At 36.0% G+C, this 15,620-nt stretch overlaps 1 protein-coding gene across 1 annotated transcript; it reads right to left on the bottom strand.

The window, feature by feature from the left end:
* Window positions 1–178: 178 nt before the first annotated feature.
* LOC100259612 (LEAF RUST 10 DISEASE-RESISTANCE LOCUS RECEPTOR-LIKE PROTEIN KINASE-like 2.4) lies at window positions 179–4,041 on the bottom strand. The gene is made up of 6 exons (XM_010664520.3): window positions 2,976–4,041; window positions 2,721–2,750; window positions 2,539–2,574; window positions 2,368–2,421; window positions 2,138–2,161; window positions 179–1,556 (listed from the first exon to the last, which is right to left on the bottom strand). Exons 1-6 carry the CDS (start codon window positions 3,841–3,843, stop codon window positions 421–423), a joined length of 2,148 nt encoding a protein of 715 aa, XP_010662822.1. The 5' UTR covers window positions 3,844–4,041; the 3' UTR covers window positions 179–420.
* Between the last annotated feature and the right edge of the window lie 11,579 nt (window positions 4,042–15,620).

Raw genomic sequence — 15,620 nt, 5'->3', positions numbered from 1 at the left:
TTATTTTTAATACAGAGATGAAAAGAAGAAGAAAATTGTACGTGTGTGTGTTGTACTGCTTGCAATTTGCCAAACAAAACAACTCAATCAAGTAAAAATATGTTGCAAGTGGCATTGCTTAACTTTGACAGCCAGAACTACTGGGCTCTGCAACCATCACAACTTTTATATTAGAATCTGTGAAGCAAACGGAATAGGAAAATTTTACTTAATAATCTTGATGGCAAGTAAGTGGACAAGTTCTCAAACACCTGGAACGCTGTGTTATTACATGTATACATACTTAATTGGTTCCACATAACCAACCCAGTGTCTCAAGACCATATAACATATATGAACCTTAGATGAGAGGGACACCATATATTTAAGCCAATTAAACACATGGTATCACAGGACAAAGAAAATGCAAGTAGGCATACACTACCTTCCATCCAAGGTAATTGTATCCATGGAATTGCATGAAGAAATCAGTGCCCCTTTTGAATTGCCTTCATGATCCTCAGTTGAGATTTCCTCATAGTATAGAGTAGGCTTGGGAGGCATTTCCAAGAGTTCAACCTTTCCTTCCAACATTTCCAATGTTTTGCTCATTGAAGGACGATCTATAGGTTTCATTTGTATGCACCATAAAGCAACTATCACCAATTTTTTTACAAGTTTCTTTTCATCCTCAGTGGCATCTCCCATTTCCATGTCCTCTCCTTGTCCATATCTGTCATAGATCCATGATGGAAAGTATATTTGACTTGAATGCTCTGCTAATGCATTCACGTTCTTCCTTTTTCCCACCATTTCCATCAACAACATTCCAAAACTATAAACATCAGCTTTATATGAGACGCCTCCGATATTTTTGTAGAACAATTCAGGAGCAATATATCCCAATGTTCCCCGTGCAGCAGTGAGAGATACAATACTTTCATTTATTGAAGATAATTTCGCTAGACCAAAATCTGAAACTTTTGGGGTAAAATTTTCATCAAGAAGAATATTGTGCGGTTTAATATCAAAATGTAGAATTTGCATGTCACAACCTCGATGTAAGTATTCAATCCCACGTCCCACTCCAAGCGCAATCTTATACAACATTTCCCAACTCAAAGGAGTGTTGTTTTCTTGCTTGAGAAAAATAAATTTATCAAGAGATCCATGGTGCATAAACTCATATATAAGAGCCCATTTTGGTCCTTGTACACAAAATCCGACAAGTTTCACCACATTAACATGATGAATCCTTCCAATGGTAGCAACTTCATTGATGAAATCTTGTCCATTAGATTTTGACATGATCAACACCTTCACTGCTATAATGCGACCACTTCGAAGCTTTCCTTTATAAACAGAGCCAAAGCCTCCTTGACCTAATTTGTTTCTAAAATTATGAGTCATCTTTTTTATATCTGAATATGAGTACTTGATCGGCTGAAGATTTTTGTGAATCCGAAGGAATTCTTCGATGCTATCATCCCATGACAAGTGTCTCCTTTGAAACTTGTAAATTAAATAGGACAACATGCACAATCCCCCGAGTGTGTATCTTCCAACCATCAGCATGGCTGAACAGAAATCAAATGTTAGAAGTACGGAATAACGGAGAAAAAGGATCACAACAAGCATAAACAAGACTTATGACATACGCATTGGACATCAAATACACAAATTACCAAATAAAAAAGAGCCACTCTATTTTCCATATTAAATAAACCATTTGAGTGGTTGATAGAGAGCCATGTGAGCAGGGCAGCTACTTGGCAATCACTTATTGATTGCACAGCTACTACTGATTAGTGGTTGATAACATCAATTGTTGTTTGATTGGATAGAACTGGGGCCTTTGGGAACATCAATTCCAATTCCGTAATTCCAGCTTCTTTGTTTGCCAACGAACTTGGAATTAAATTTAAATGTGACACATCTCAAATCCATTAACACAATCCCTTAATAAAGATAAATTTGAATTTTGTGCAATTGAAATTTCACTTATTTTATGGAATTTTGTGCAATGAATTGTAGAATCATCCTTTGTTTCAATCAAAAAACTCAATACTACACTCTGCAGTCCCAAATGCAAGAATTTCGAGGATTTTCATATGAAAATTTTTGTAAGAAATTAGTAGTTGGGGCTTTGAAGTCTTACCGATCTTTTGAAGTATCCAGCCTCCTAACATAAAATAAAAAATTAAATTAAATTAAAAAGGAAAGAGATACAAGAGGAATACAAAGTAAATTTAAGACAATTTGTAAAATGTAAATATTATTATTATTATCATCATCATCCCGATCCAAAACAAAAATCGTGAAGGATACTGATAAAATTATCTAGGCTTTAGGAATTAAAGGAAACTAAGAATAGGAATAGGACCTTACCAATTATAGCGTAGTAGTTGTAGTAGTAATGGTTGCTGAGGTAGGTTCTAAATCCTGCACGAATAACCAAACCAGTACTGTTGGTTCAAAAAGTCAAGAGAGCCTTGGGCTTTGAAAAGAAGCAAAAAATAAAAATAAAAAAAAATTCTGGGTTGGGGCTAATCCTCTTACCTTCAAGTGTAATGGACTTGGGGCTAATCAGGCGTCCTGTTAATAAAAGAGGACATATTAACCTTAATACGAGGGAATAAATATTAGTGAAATGACCATAATAATATCCTTGGTACAATTGGAGAAAGTTCAATTCATCAAAAAATTAAAGACAATTGAAGTAGCTCCCAAGGTCATCTTACCAATTAGAGTGCGCAAGAAAGCTATAAAGCCTGCATGATTAAACCAAGCAATAAGGTTAGTTATTAAAGTCATTGACTGAAGTACTGCATATATAAGTGGATTTCCCTGAAATTTTCCTCTCAAAAATTCTGGGTTGAATCTGGATCAGTCTCAATGAGCTGATGATGCACAGAAGCCAGTCCTTACACCCTACATCATTACTCTGAGTAAATCAATATTATATTCATTCAGTAATATCTTGGAATAATTCTTACCATTTCTGGTGGGTCTTTCGTCGTCGTAGCCGTAGCTGCAGGTCTCGCATTGTATTGTATTCTTAGCGAAATCTGGACTGCAGCACAGTGTCTCATTCACGTCGCATTCTTTGCAGCGGAAGGGCAAAAATGAAATCTCAACACCCCGAAGAAGCTCTTCTTGCAAATTTGCCATTGAACGATTGCTGTGATCTGAATGTGCCTTCAACAATCGAGTAACAATGGTCACGCCCATGGTGCATGAATACGGAATATCACTGACCTGCATGGAGTCTCCTACCAGTGCATAAGCATATGTTTGGGAGGAAGGAGAATTGCATGGAACAATAGGAATGTAGTTATGGCCACTGACTGGACCATCACAATTCATCAAAAGTGTAGGCTTCAGTCTCCATTCACAAGGCAATTGATATGGATCTCCATAAGTGTATCCATATGGATCACCGAAGTTTTCTCTTGTCAAGGAATAAGGAGGAGTGGAGAAACAGTTGCCCTTCTTTAGGCTAGGATCCACTACCCGAATAGTATGATTAGGGTAGTTGATCTCCGCAACATAGTATTTCCTATGGTACAGTTTTACCATCGTATGATTGTTTTCACAAACCAATTCATACTTCCGATCACCACAGCCATCAGGATCACCTTTTAATCGAAAGGGGTCACTGATGTTCTGAATATCTCCGCACGAAGAGGGCCTGCATGTCTTGTTTGAATTAGCAACACAAATTGAAAAGAAGCAGGCATGTAGGAGTACAGTTATGAGGCCTAACGCCAGTAGCTTTGTGTCCCTCCACATCATATTCAGAGAGAGAGAGAGAGAGAGAGAGAGAGAGAGAGATGCTCCGGTATTGGGTTGTAAGTCACACATAACCCAATGCCATAAACCAGCTTGGAAGTTGGGGCTTTTTGGTAACTTGATTCTTGTACAGACTTTTCAGTATATTGATACCATTACCATGGTCAAGTAAAGCAGGCTGCCTCTCATCCTCCTCTAAATTTATGGAGGTCTTTGAAGATTTGCTTCCCTCGGAGTGATTTCTTCTCTTCAAGTCACATCTAGCCAGAGGCTGCTTTCTCCTCACAGACGAGTCAATCCCTCTAAAATGTGGACGTAGAAGTTGGACCGCTGGGAAATTAATTTCACGGGTCTTCTTTGAAAAAGTCCAAGTCCACTCTATTTGTCATGAACGTATTGGAAATAATACTTTTGAAGTGATAATATCAATAATAATAATAATAATAATATTTACACAACTGATATAACATAACTTATTTAACTTGGTTAATAAATGTAAATTTAGATTGTACATGAATTGACATGATTTTCCACAATACAATTCTAACTCCTAGAATCCCTTAATAAAACTCTAATATAACCTATTAAACTATTAATTAGATTATAACTCATATTTAAAATTTTAAATTTATAAATATATTATTTTAAAATACTTTAAAATTGTTTACCTTTGAAGTTTTAATCTTTTAAATCTTAATTAATTTAATTATTTAATTTTAGTAATAACATGTTTATAATATAGAAAGTAAATTAAAATTTTAATTTTACAATTGTTGATTATTTTATTTAAAATATTTTCTATTTTTATAATAAAATCTATAAAAGTTTACACAGTTAATTTATTAACTATATCATATTTATAATTAAAAAAAATTCATTTTTTATAACTTTAAATAGACAAATTAATAAACTTGTTTGGGTTAATAAAACCAGGTTGAATTGAGTCATAAATGAGTCATTTTAACAAGATTGAATAAACATTTTCAACAAATTAGATGGATTGAGTAACCAAACCTTAACACAATTGGTTAATTAAATGAGTTACACGGGTTGACATAATTATGATACGGTAATAATTATTCTTAATTGAAACTTGTTAAAATTCATGTCATCGCTTTTGAATTGTATTCTCGTGTCATATGAAAATTTACCTCCAATAATGACCTATTAATTATGAATGACTTAAATACAGTTCGTCCAACAATTAGAAAACTAAGTAAATTGGGTGATTATGTATTTTGAAGTCATTTCTCGAGCTCTCATTATTCACATGGTCACATTTAATAAAGGTTCATCAATAAAGCAGGTAGGCATATGCCAATATGCTGCTGAAAGAATTGATTAAATGCTATTTATGGAAAAGGAAATGTCTATAGAGAGGATATTGATATATATATATATATATATATATATATATATATATATATCTTCATTGCATTTTGTGTAACAGTATAAATGCAAATTAAGTCTCTACAGATCGACCTGTTTATCCATTCATAGGATCCATAGGTCAGATGCTATGTCATTGGGATTGTTTAATTTAATCCCCCGAACTTAGCCCTCTTAAATCTCCAAATTGGTATTTGAGTTTAAAAATCATCTTTTGAATATTTTAGAATTATGAAACTTTCCACATGGGCTTTCAAGATCTTTTTAAAGAATAACTTTCGGCTACAACAAAGGTCAAAAATCTTATTATGAAACTTTGATAAGAGTTTCAAAGAATCGACTAAAGAGCATAGGGGAGTGTTGTGTCAAGAACGTGGAAAAAAAAGTGTAGGTGCAGACCATATAAGACCCTAGAGAGGAGATGCATCTTATCTGATAAAACTATGTATCATTTTCTCATATTTAATGGATTATTTAGCGGTCGAGAGACCATTCATGATTTTTTTATACCTAGTAGGTTACTATGTGAGTTTTCCACATTATATCATGTGTTTATTTGAGTCATTAATTTTCTTTTTATTTACATAAGATTTTTGTTTTCTCCAAAGAATTAATATAAAAGAACAAACCTAAAATAACTAATAAAATATTAATATAGTGATTAATTCAAAGACAATACCTTCTAAATAGTTTCATTATATCAAGACTAGAAATAAAATAAATAAAAAAATCTTTCATTAGGAATTGAAAAGGAGAAAATGGAAGAAAAGGAACTTAAATATTGCCATTAAGAACTTCTAAAGAAGCAATGAACCAAATGGCTTTGATACCATGAAAGAAATCAAAGAAAAAGAATTGTAAAAATAGTATTTTATGCATGTTTTGCATATATTTTGTTCATCTATTGATAATAAAATTGAAGAAAGTAATAAATAGAATTAGTAAATCAATTCCCCACCTTAATTTAGCATCGTGTGTTTGGTCCAATGCTTCTTGTTAGCCCAAAGGTTCTCCTAATCGGATTTTGATGATAAAGAATCTCAGGTATAAATTCAGAAATTCATCAAATGACCAAATGGATACAAGATCAAGACTTTTGAAAGACTCCTGTTCATAGGAAACGAATGTAAGATGAATGCATGGGTGCACTTAGGATTTTCATACCGTTTCATTCATCTTTGAAAACTCGGTTTATCCTTTAAAATTTTGATTTAATTAAAACCCGAGTTTTATCAAATGTACCTTAGGCAAAACATTTTAAAATTGACATATTAATTCACCTAAAGACCTTGCCTAAGTGTTAGAAAAGAAAAAATTTGAAAAAGATAGGTTTTCGGGGCTAAAAGGTTGAATCAGTCGAAGCTCTGGCCAACCGGCTCAATCGGTTGGGGAATTGGTCGGCCGATTACCCTTGTTCGATCGAGGTCCGATCGAGGAGTGCCAAAAACACTCTCTCTCATCTAGTAGCTTTCTCTTCCCGATTCAGGTTCACCATTTCCCGGTCGAGGTCTGGTCAACCTTTGGTCGAGGCAACAGTAACCTGCTAAAACATTAAATGCTCCAACGGCCAGTGAACCTGTCAACCCCTAGCTCGACCGGTTGAGGCTACCTTTTGTTGTTTTTGGCTCCCAAGCTTAGAAACCTATAAATTGAGAGCTCCACTTCATTTATGACATGGAGAACATTTGCAATCAATTGTCTACCTACCTGTTCTTAACCTAAAAGCTCTCATTTCTTCCTTAGTGCATTAAATCATTACTTGCATATCCTTTAGTGCACCTTTGGGATTCATCCTAGCCTTGTTTTGTATTTGAGCTATCTTTGAGCTAAGTTGAGGGATTCATTGTTGTAAAAACTGAGTGTTAAAGCTTTCAGGAGATTTGAATCTTGAAGAGATTGTGTAAGAGCCCATTGGAGCGGAATCCAAGTGTAAGAAGATTGGAAGCTTGATTGAAGCTTCAAGTTAGTGGAACCTTCACTTGGTTAGGGGATTGAGGAGAGTGGACGTAGGCAAGGAAGTGTCGAACCGCTATAAAACCCGAGTTTGAATTCTTTAACTCTATCTCTTTATTCTTTGTTTATATTGTGCTTGAACTTGTTGTGTTGAAAAAGATTTTGAAAAACCCAATTCACCTCCCCTTTTGGGTGTTTTTCTTAATTAAGCATAACCTTTATTTTCTCAATCGGTATCAGAGCTAGACCTCTTGCTTAAGACTTCATCATCTAAGAATGGCTATTCCATCAAGCTCATCTCAAACTGAAAATTTTACAAAACATAGAGCTCCATTTTTTACGGGAACCGACTATCCCTATTAGAAAACTAGAATGACTTGGTATTTACAATCAACGGATTTAGACGTATGAGATGTCATTGAAGATGGCCCAACTTTTCCTACTAAACTAGTTGATGGAGTTTTGGTTCCAAAACCCAAGCAAGAATGGAAGGAGCTTGATAGAAGAAATTTTCAATTAAATGCTAAGGCTGTTTTTACTTTGCAATGTGCTATGGATAGAAATGAATATAATAGAATATGTCAATGCAAATCAGCTAAAGAAATTTGGAGATTACTTGAGATAACTCGTGAAGGAACAAATCAAGTGAAAGAGTAAAAAATTAATTTACTTGTTCATAACTATAAATTGTTTTCAATGAAAGAAAATGAGACTATTGTTGAGATGATTACTAGGTTCACTGACATTGTCAATGGTCTTAAAGCTTTGGGAAAAACCTACAAGGAATCTGAGAAGGTGATGAAGATATTGAGGTCACTCCCATGAAAGTGGCATACTAAGGTCACCGCAATTCAAGAAGCAAAAGGCTTGACTAAGCTACCTATGGAATAGCTCATAGGGTCATTGATGACATATGAGATTAACTTGGCAAAGAAGCTACAAAAGGGTGAAGACAAAAAGAAGAAAAACATAGCTCTTAAAGCTACAACCAAGGAATAAGAAGATGTTGAAGAAGAAAAACCAAGTGATGAAGATGATGATTTAGCCCTCATCATAAGAAAGCTTAACAAATACATGAGGAGTGAAAGGTTTAGAGGAAGAAAGTTCACCTCTAGAAGAGACCTTTCTAAAAAGGAATCCTCATCTCGTCGTGACAAGGAGAAATAGGAAGAGAAAAGTGATTTGGTGTGTTTCAAATGTAAAAAACCAGGACACATCAAATATGATTGTCCTCTCTACAAAAGTGAAGCCAAGAGAAGAATGAAAAAGGCAATGATGGCCACTTGGAGTGAAAGTGAGGAATCCTCCGAAGAAGAAAAGGAGAAAGAAGTGGCAAACATGTGCTTCATGGCAATAGATGACCTTGATGAGGTAAACTCTAACTTTAGTGATGAAGATATGCATGATGTTTTTGAAGAATTATATGAGGATTTTGAAAAACTTAGTTTAAAAAATAATTCTCTTAAAAAGAAAATTCAAGAGCTTGAAGAAGTGAAAGAAAAATTTTCAATTGTTGAAATATCGAAAACTCATCTTGAAAAAGAAAATGAGATTTTGAGAAATTAAAATGAGATTTTGAAAAAAAAAAAAAACTGAATGGTTAACCTCCTCTCTTTCAATTTTTTCTTGTGGACAAAAATCTTTTGAAATGATCTTAGCTAGCCAAAAATGTGTTTTTGACAAACAAGGGTTAGGATTCAAATCCTCAAAAAATCAAAAGTATTTTAAAAACTATTTTGTAAAATAATCCTCAAGTGCAAGTCCTTCTACTACTTGCAACTTTTGTGGAAGAGGAGGGCACATTAGTAGCACATGTCCCTTAAGAAATGGTTCTCAAAAGAATTCAAATGCTAAAGTTAAAAAGGTTTGGATTGAGAAATCCAAGGTCACTAACCCTCAAGGACCCAAAAAGATATGGGTACCTAAATCAACTTGAATTTTATTTTGTAGAGTTCAAAGAAGGATAAGTGGTTCTTGGATAGTGGATGTTCAAGACACATGACCGAGGATGAATCCAAGTTTGCTTTCCTTACAAAGAGAAAGGGAGGATACGTTACATTTGGAGACAATGCAAAAGGAAGGATCATTGGTCAAGGCAACATTGATAATGGCACATTCTCTCTTATTGAAAGTGTTTTATTAGTGGATGGTTTAAAACATAATCTTTTAAGCATTAGTCAACTTTGTGACAAAGGTTTTAAAGTGATTTTTGAAGCATCTCATTGCATCATCAAAGATATTCAAAATGATAAAACCATCTTCATGGGTCATAGATGTGATAATGTTTATGCTATAAATATTTCAAAATATGATGACCATGATAGATGCTTTTCAAGCATGCATGATCAAAGTTGGTTGTGGCATAGGAGGTTAGGACATGCTAACATGGACCTCATTTCCCAACTCAACAAAGATGAACTTGTTAGAGGCCTTCCCAAAATAAATTTTCAAAAATACAAAGTTTGTGAAGTTTGTCAAATAGGAAAACAAATCAAAAACTCTTTTAAAAACAAAAATTTCATTTCAACAACTAGGCCTCTTGAGTTGTTGCATATGGACTTATTTGGTCCCTCTAGGACACCAAGCCTTGGAGGAAAATCTTATGCATATGTTATTGTGGATGACTTCTCTAGATACACTTGGGTTTTGTTTTTAAGTCAAAAGAATGAAGCCTTTTATGAATTTTCAAAGTTTTGCAATAAGGTTCAAAATGAAAAAGGTTTTACTATTACTTATATAAGAAGTGATCATGGGAGAGAATTTTAAAATATTGATTTTGAAGACTATTGCAATGAGCATGGTATTAACCACAATTTTTCGGTTCCTAGAACTCCTCAACAAAATGGGGTAGTTGAAAGGAAAAATATAACTCTTCAAGAAATGGCTAGAACCATGCTAAATGAAAACAATTTACCAAAATATTTTTGGGCCGAAGCAGTTAACACTTCTTATTATGTTTTAAATAAAATATTATTGAGACCCATTCTTAATAAAACTCCCTATAAGCTTTGGAAAAACAAGAAACCCAACATTAGCTATTTCAAAGTCTTTGGGTGAAAATGCTTTATATTAAACACCAAAGACAATCTTGGAAAATTTGATGCAAAATCCGATGTTAGAAATTTTCTTGCTTACTCAACTTCAAGTAAAGCCTTTAGAGTTTTTAACAAAAGAACCATGGTTTAGAGGAATCCATCCATGTTATTTTTTATGAATCTAACAATTCTCTCCTAGAAAGAGAGAGTTTTGATGATGATTTAGGCTTGGAGACCTCCATGGGAAAATTACAAATTGAAGATAGAAGGCAACAAGAAGAAATTGGAGAGGACCCCAAGAAAGAGGAATCACCTTTGGTACTACCTCTTCCTCAACAAGTGCAAGGTGAATCAATTCAATACCTTCCTAAAGATTAGAAGTTTGTTATCAACCACACATAAGATCAAATTATAGGCAATCCATCTAATGGGGTAAGAACTAGATCATCTCTTAGAAATATTTGCAATAATCTTGCTTTTATATCTCAAATTGAGCCTAAAAATATAAATAATGCTCTAATTGATGAAAATTGGATGATTGCTATGCAAGACGAGTTAAATCAATTTGAAAGAAGTGAAGTATGGGAATTAGTGTCAAGACCTTCAAATCAAAGTGTTATTGGAACTAGATGGGTCTTTAGAAATAAAATGGATGAAAATGGCACAATTGTTAGAAATAAAGCAAGATTGGTAGTCCAAGGTTTTAATCAAGAAGAAATGATAGATTATGAAGAGACCTTTGCTCCCGTAGCTAGATTGGAAGCCATTAGAATGCTACTTGCCTTTGCATGTTTTAAAGACTTTATTTTATATCAAATGGATGTGAAAAGTGCTTTCTTAAATGGATTTATAAATGAAGTAGTATATGTTGAACAACCACCCAGTTTTCAAAGTTTTAACTTTCCTAATCATGTTTTTAAACTTAAAAAGGCACTTTATGGTTTGAAACAAACACCTAGAGCATGGTATGAAAGATTGAGTAAATTTCTTTTGAAAAAGGGTTTTAAAATGGAAAAAATTGACACAACTCTTTTCATAAAGACCAAAGAAAATGGCATGCTCTTAGTGCAAATATATGTTGATGATATCATTTTTGGAGCTACTAATGTCTCTCTTTGTAAAGAATTTTCTAAATGCATGCATAGTGAGTTCGAAATGAGCATGATGGGAGAACTCAACTTCTTTCTTGAACTTCAAATCAAGCAACTAAAGGAAGAAACCTTCATCAATCAAGCAAAGTATATAACAGATCTTCTCAAAAGGTTCAACATGGAAGAAGCTAAAACAATGAAGACTCCAATGAGCTCATCCATCAAGCTTGATAAGGATGAGAAAGGTAAATCCATTAACTCAACTATGTATAGAGGCATGATAGGTTCTTTGCTATATTTGACCGCTAGTAGACCCGACATCATGTATAGCATATGCTTGTGTGCTAGATTTCAATCTTGTCTTAAAGAATCTCACTTAAGTGCCATAAAACGAATTCTTAGATATTTGAAAGGGACAATGGACATAGGCCTATGGTATCCTAAGGGTGATAACTTTTAATTAATTGGATTTTTGAATGCCGACTTTGCCGGTTGTAAATTTGAAAGGAAAAGTACTAGTAGCACTTGTCATTTCTTAGGACACTCACTTGTTTCATGGCATGGTAAGAAGCAAAATTCGGTAGCTTTGTCAACGGCGGAAGCCGAATACATAGCAGTTGGTTTGTGTTGTGCACAAATTCTTTGGATGAAACAAACACTCAGTGATTTTAATTTGTCTTTTGAGCATGTTCCTATTAAATGTGATAACACTAGTGTCATAAACATTTCAAAAAATCCCGTGCAATACTCTAGGACTAAGCATATAGAGATTAGACACCATTTTCTTAGAGACCATGCACAAAAAGGTGACATTACACTTGAATTTGTAAGCACAAAAGATCAACTGGTCGATATATTTACAAAACCTTTAAATGAAGAACAATTTGTTGATATTAGAAGACAACTAGGGGTGATTTCTTTATGATCAAATGATTGCTTGATGAATTCTTGTTGAATATACATTATGATTGTATGAATTTCATATCATATGCATCATATAGAAATACACTTAGGAAAATGGTCAAATTTTGACCAAAAATCAAAATTCCCTTGGCATTGGACATAAAAAATTAGGGATTTCAACTGAAAAGGGCAGTAGGAGGATCACGAGACGAGAAAATGCATAAAAATCAAAGCGTTGACCACATTGACCATTGACCAGGCGGTTGACTGGTTAGCGAACCGGTCGACTAGTTAATCAGGGTGTTGTTTTAAACCCCCCCCCCCCCCTCCCCCCCCGAGCCTTATTTTTTCACCTATTCCCTATGGTTCTTCAAGGGTTGTGTCGTTTCAGTTTCCCAGAAGTGATTTTTGACGCCATTACAACTTTTGGAGGGTTTCAGATTGATTTTTGGAGACTAGGGCTTTGGATTTGGGACGAGTTCTCCGCTGTCCGTGCACCTCAGCCAACTTCAGCTCCATTTTCATGCGCTTAGGGCTTTTGTCTGGGTTCTTTTTCTCTTGGTTGTGTTCTCTTCTCTCTTTACCAGCTTCGTCTTCTTCTCTTCTATTATTTTGATGGCTCCTAGGAAGGAGACGACAACCTCTAGGGCTCAAGGCAAGCGCCCTGCTGAGTCATCTTAGCCTGATCAAACGGGGGCTTGCCGAAAGGCGAGGTATGACACGACCCTCTTCAGTTCAGTAAAGGACTATCAGAGATACAAGCAAAAGTTTGCTCAGAGGAAAGTAGTTCTAGGGAGAAGTGTTAATTTCTCCCAACTTCAGTATTTCGGGTTTGAGGGACTCTTTGGATGGATGGGATGGCTGCCAGTAGTGACGATTTTCAAGCCAATTTTCCTGACTCTGGTGCCTGCATTCTATTCACGAGTGACCTATCACTTCCACCGTTAGAGGTGTTGAGATCAGGCTAAGCCCGGAGAGCATTTGCCGCATTTTCGACATCCCTTCAATTGGACTCAGGGTGTATGAGTCCAAGGTTTGGCCCACTGTGCCGGGTTTTGAGCCTAAAGAGGCTATTTAGAGAATGTACGACCTTGCAGACGCCTAGGGGGTGGGCAAACCATCGGCACATAGTCTGACCATGACCAACCTAGTCCTTTATCACATGATCTGCTCCATCCTATTGCCAAGAAGAGGAGACCAAGATGAGGTCTCGTATCTTGAGGCATTCCTCATTGACTCAATTCTGACGGGGAGACAGATTCACATAGGGTATTTGATGATGATGCACATAATATCATGCTGCAAGAGCACGACCCAAGTACTCCCCTATGACCGCTTCCTTACTAGAATGTTCAAGGATGCTAGGGTTGACTTGAGCAGAGAAACAGACTTCGAGGTCCCTACCATTTATGACACTTATGATGAGCAGTCATTGGGGTGGATGAAGTTTGAGAAGGCCTCCGATGGCTCCTGGATTAGGGGAGCTGAGCGACCACCAGCACAGGTCACCGGGACAGGGACAGATGTATCCTAGAGTAGAGGAGGAGGCTGAGATCCGAGAGATGGAGGGTGGGTTAGACCCTCTAAGAGACTTTGAGCATAGAGGACTCAACCTTAATATTCCTCCTCCACCCCAATTAGAGGGCATTCAGTTTGAGGCTACATTTTCTGAGCCTATGATGTTTGAGCCTATGATGTTTGAGCTGACTTACACAACGGGGCCATACTCTCAGCCATCATTTACTGAGCTTCCTCACACAGAGATACCATCTTAGGCACCTCACGTGCCTAATCATGCGCCTTGCATGGATTTATCTACTCAGATCAGTTCACTTGACACTCGTATGGAGGAGCTCGCAGTAGTCAGTGATACTCAATTCTATTCTATGGAGGATCGCATGGATTAGTCTCAGAAGGGCTTCACCTATCAGTTTAAGCATCTCCAGCAGAGATTTGAGCGTATGGAGGAGCGTATGGATCAGCAGCAGACTACATTTGAGCAACTCCAACAGAGTATTGAGCGCATTGAGAGTCACCAGGAGAGTCAGCATGAGGAGATGATGGCTTACCTCCGCTCCGTGTTTCCATTTCCTCAGCCTTGATTTCATCGAGACCCTCTTCGTTTCTTTTTTATGTTGCCAAAGGGGGAGAAATATTTAGGATCTAGGAGACCTATACATGCATGTCATTATCATAGATTAGCTTTGTTTCGTGTACATTTGACTTTACTATATATGATATGCTATTTTCATGATTTACATTATTTTCTATTGAAAATTTGCATGTCCTGATTATCTCGGTTTTAAATTCATAAATTTCGAATTGATTGATCCATGATTGGTTTGAGGGGGAGATTTATTTTTCTCCTAGATAACCGAGGTTTGTCATCATCAAAAAGAGGGAGATTGTTAGCCCAAGGGTTCTCCTAATCGGGTTTTGATGATAGTAAACCATGGTTAAGTGATTAATTAATTTGATTGGTAAGAATCTCAGGTATAAGTTCATAAATTCATCAAAGGGCCAAATGGATACAAGATCGAGACTTTTAGAAGACTCCTGATCATAGAAAATGAATGTAAGATGAATGCATGGGTGCACTTAGGATTTTCATACCGTTTCATTCATATTTGAAAACTCGGTTTATCCTTTAAAATTTCGATTTAATTAAAACCTGACTTTTATCAAATGTACCTTAGGCAAAACATTTTAAAATTAACATATTAATTCACCTAAAGATCTTGCCTAAGTGTTAGAAAAGAAAGAAATTGAAAAAGATAGGTTTCCGGGGCCAAAAAGGCTGAACCGGTCGAGGCTCTGGCCAACTGGCTCAACTGGTTGGGGAATAGGTCATCAGGTTGCCCTTGTCCCTTTGAGGTCCTGTCGAAGAGTGCCAAAAACACTCTCTATCATCCAGTAGCTTCCTCTTCCCGGTTGAGGTTCACCCCTTCCCGGTTGAGGTCTGGTCGACCTCCAGTCGAGACAACAATAACCTACCAAAGCATTAAATACTCCAATGGCTAGTGAACCGGTCGACCCTTAGCTCGACTGGTCGAGGCTACCTTTTGTTGTTTTTGACTCCCTGGCTTAGAAACCTATAAATTGAGAGCTCCACTTCATTTATGACATAGAAAACACTTGCAATCAATTGTCTACCTACCTGTTCTTGGCCTAAAAACTCTCATTTCTTTCTTAGTGCATTAAATCATCACTTGCATATCCTTTAGTGCACCTTTGGGAGTCATCCTATCCTTGTTTTGTATTTGAGCTATCTTTGACCTAGGTTGAGGGATTCATTCTTGTAAAAACTGAGTGTTAAAGTTTTCAAGAGGTTTGAATCTTGAAGAGATTGTGTAAGAGCCTATTGGAACCAGAATCCAAGTGTAAGAAGATTGGAAGCTTGATTGAAGCTTCAAGTTAGTGGAACCCTCACTTGGTTAGGAGATTGAGGAGAGTGGACGTAAGCAAGGAAGTGTTGAAC

This window comes from Vitis vinifera, chromosome 16 (assembly GCF_030704535.1).
Source record: "Vitis vinifera cultivar Pinot Noir 40024 chromosome 16, ASM3070453v1".
NCBI lineage: Eukaryota > Viridiplantae > Streptophyta > Magnoliopsida > Vitales > Vitaceae > Vitis > Vitis vinifera.
Note: the sequence above shows the minus strand (reverse complement) of the source record. Positions and strands in the feature narration are given on the sequence as shown.

Excerpts from the sequence above, each read along its gene's own strand:
- LOC100259612 (XM_010664520.3), bottom strand. The coding sequence starts at position 3,843 with ATGTGTGACTTACAACCCAATACCGGAGCATCTCTCTCTCTCTCTCTC. Across the intron at positions 2,751-2,975 it reads CGAAAGACCCACCAGAAATG|GCTTTATAGCTTTCTTGCGC; the intron begins GTAAGAATTATT and ends TTAATCATGCAG. Across the intron at positions 2,422-2,538 it reads CAAGTCCATTACACTTGAAG|GATTTAGAACCTACCTCAGC; the intron begins GTAAGAGGATTA and ends TTATTCGTGCAG.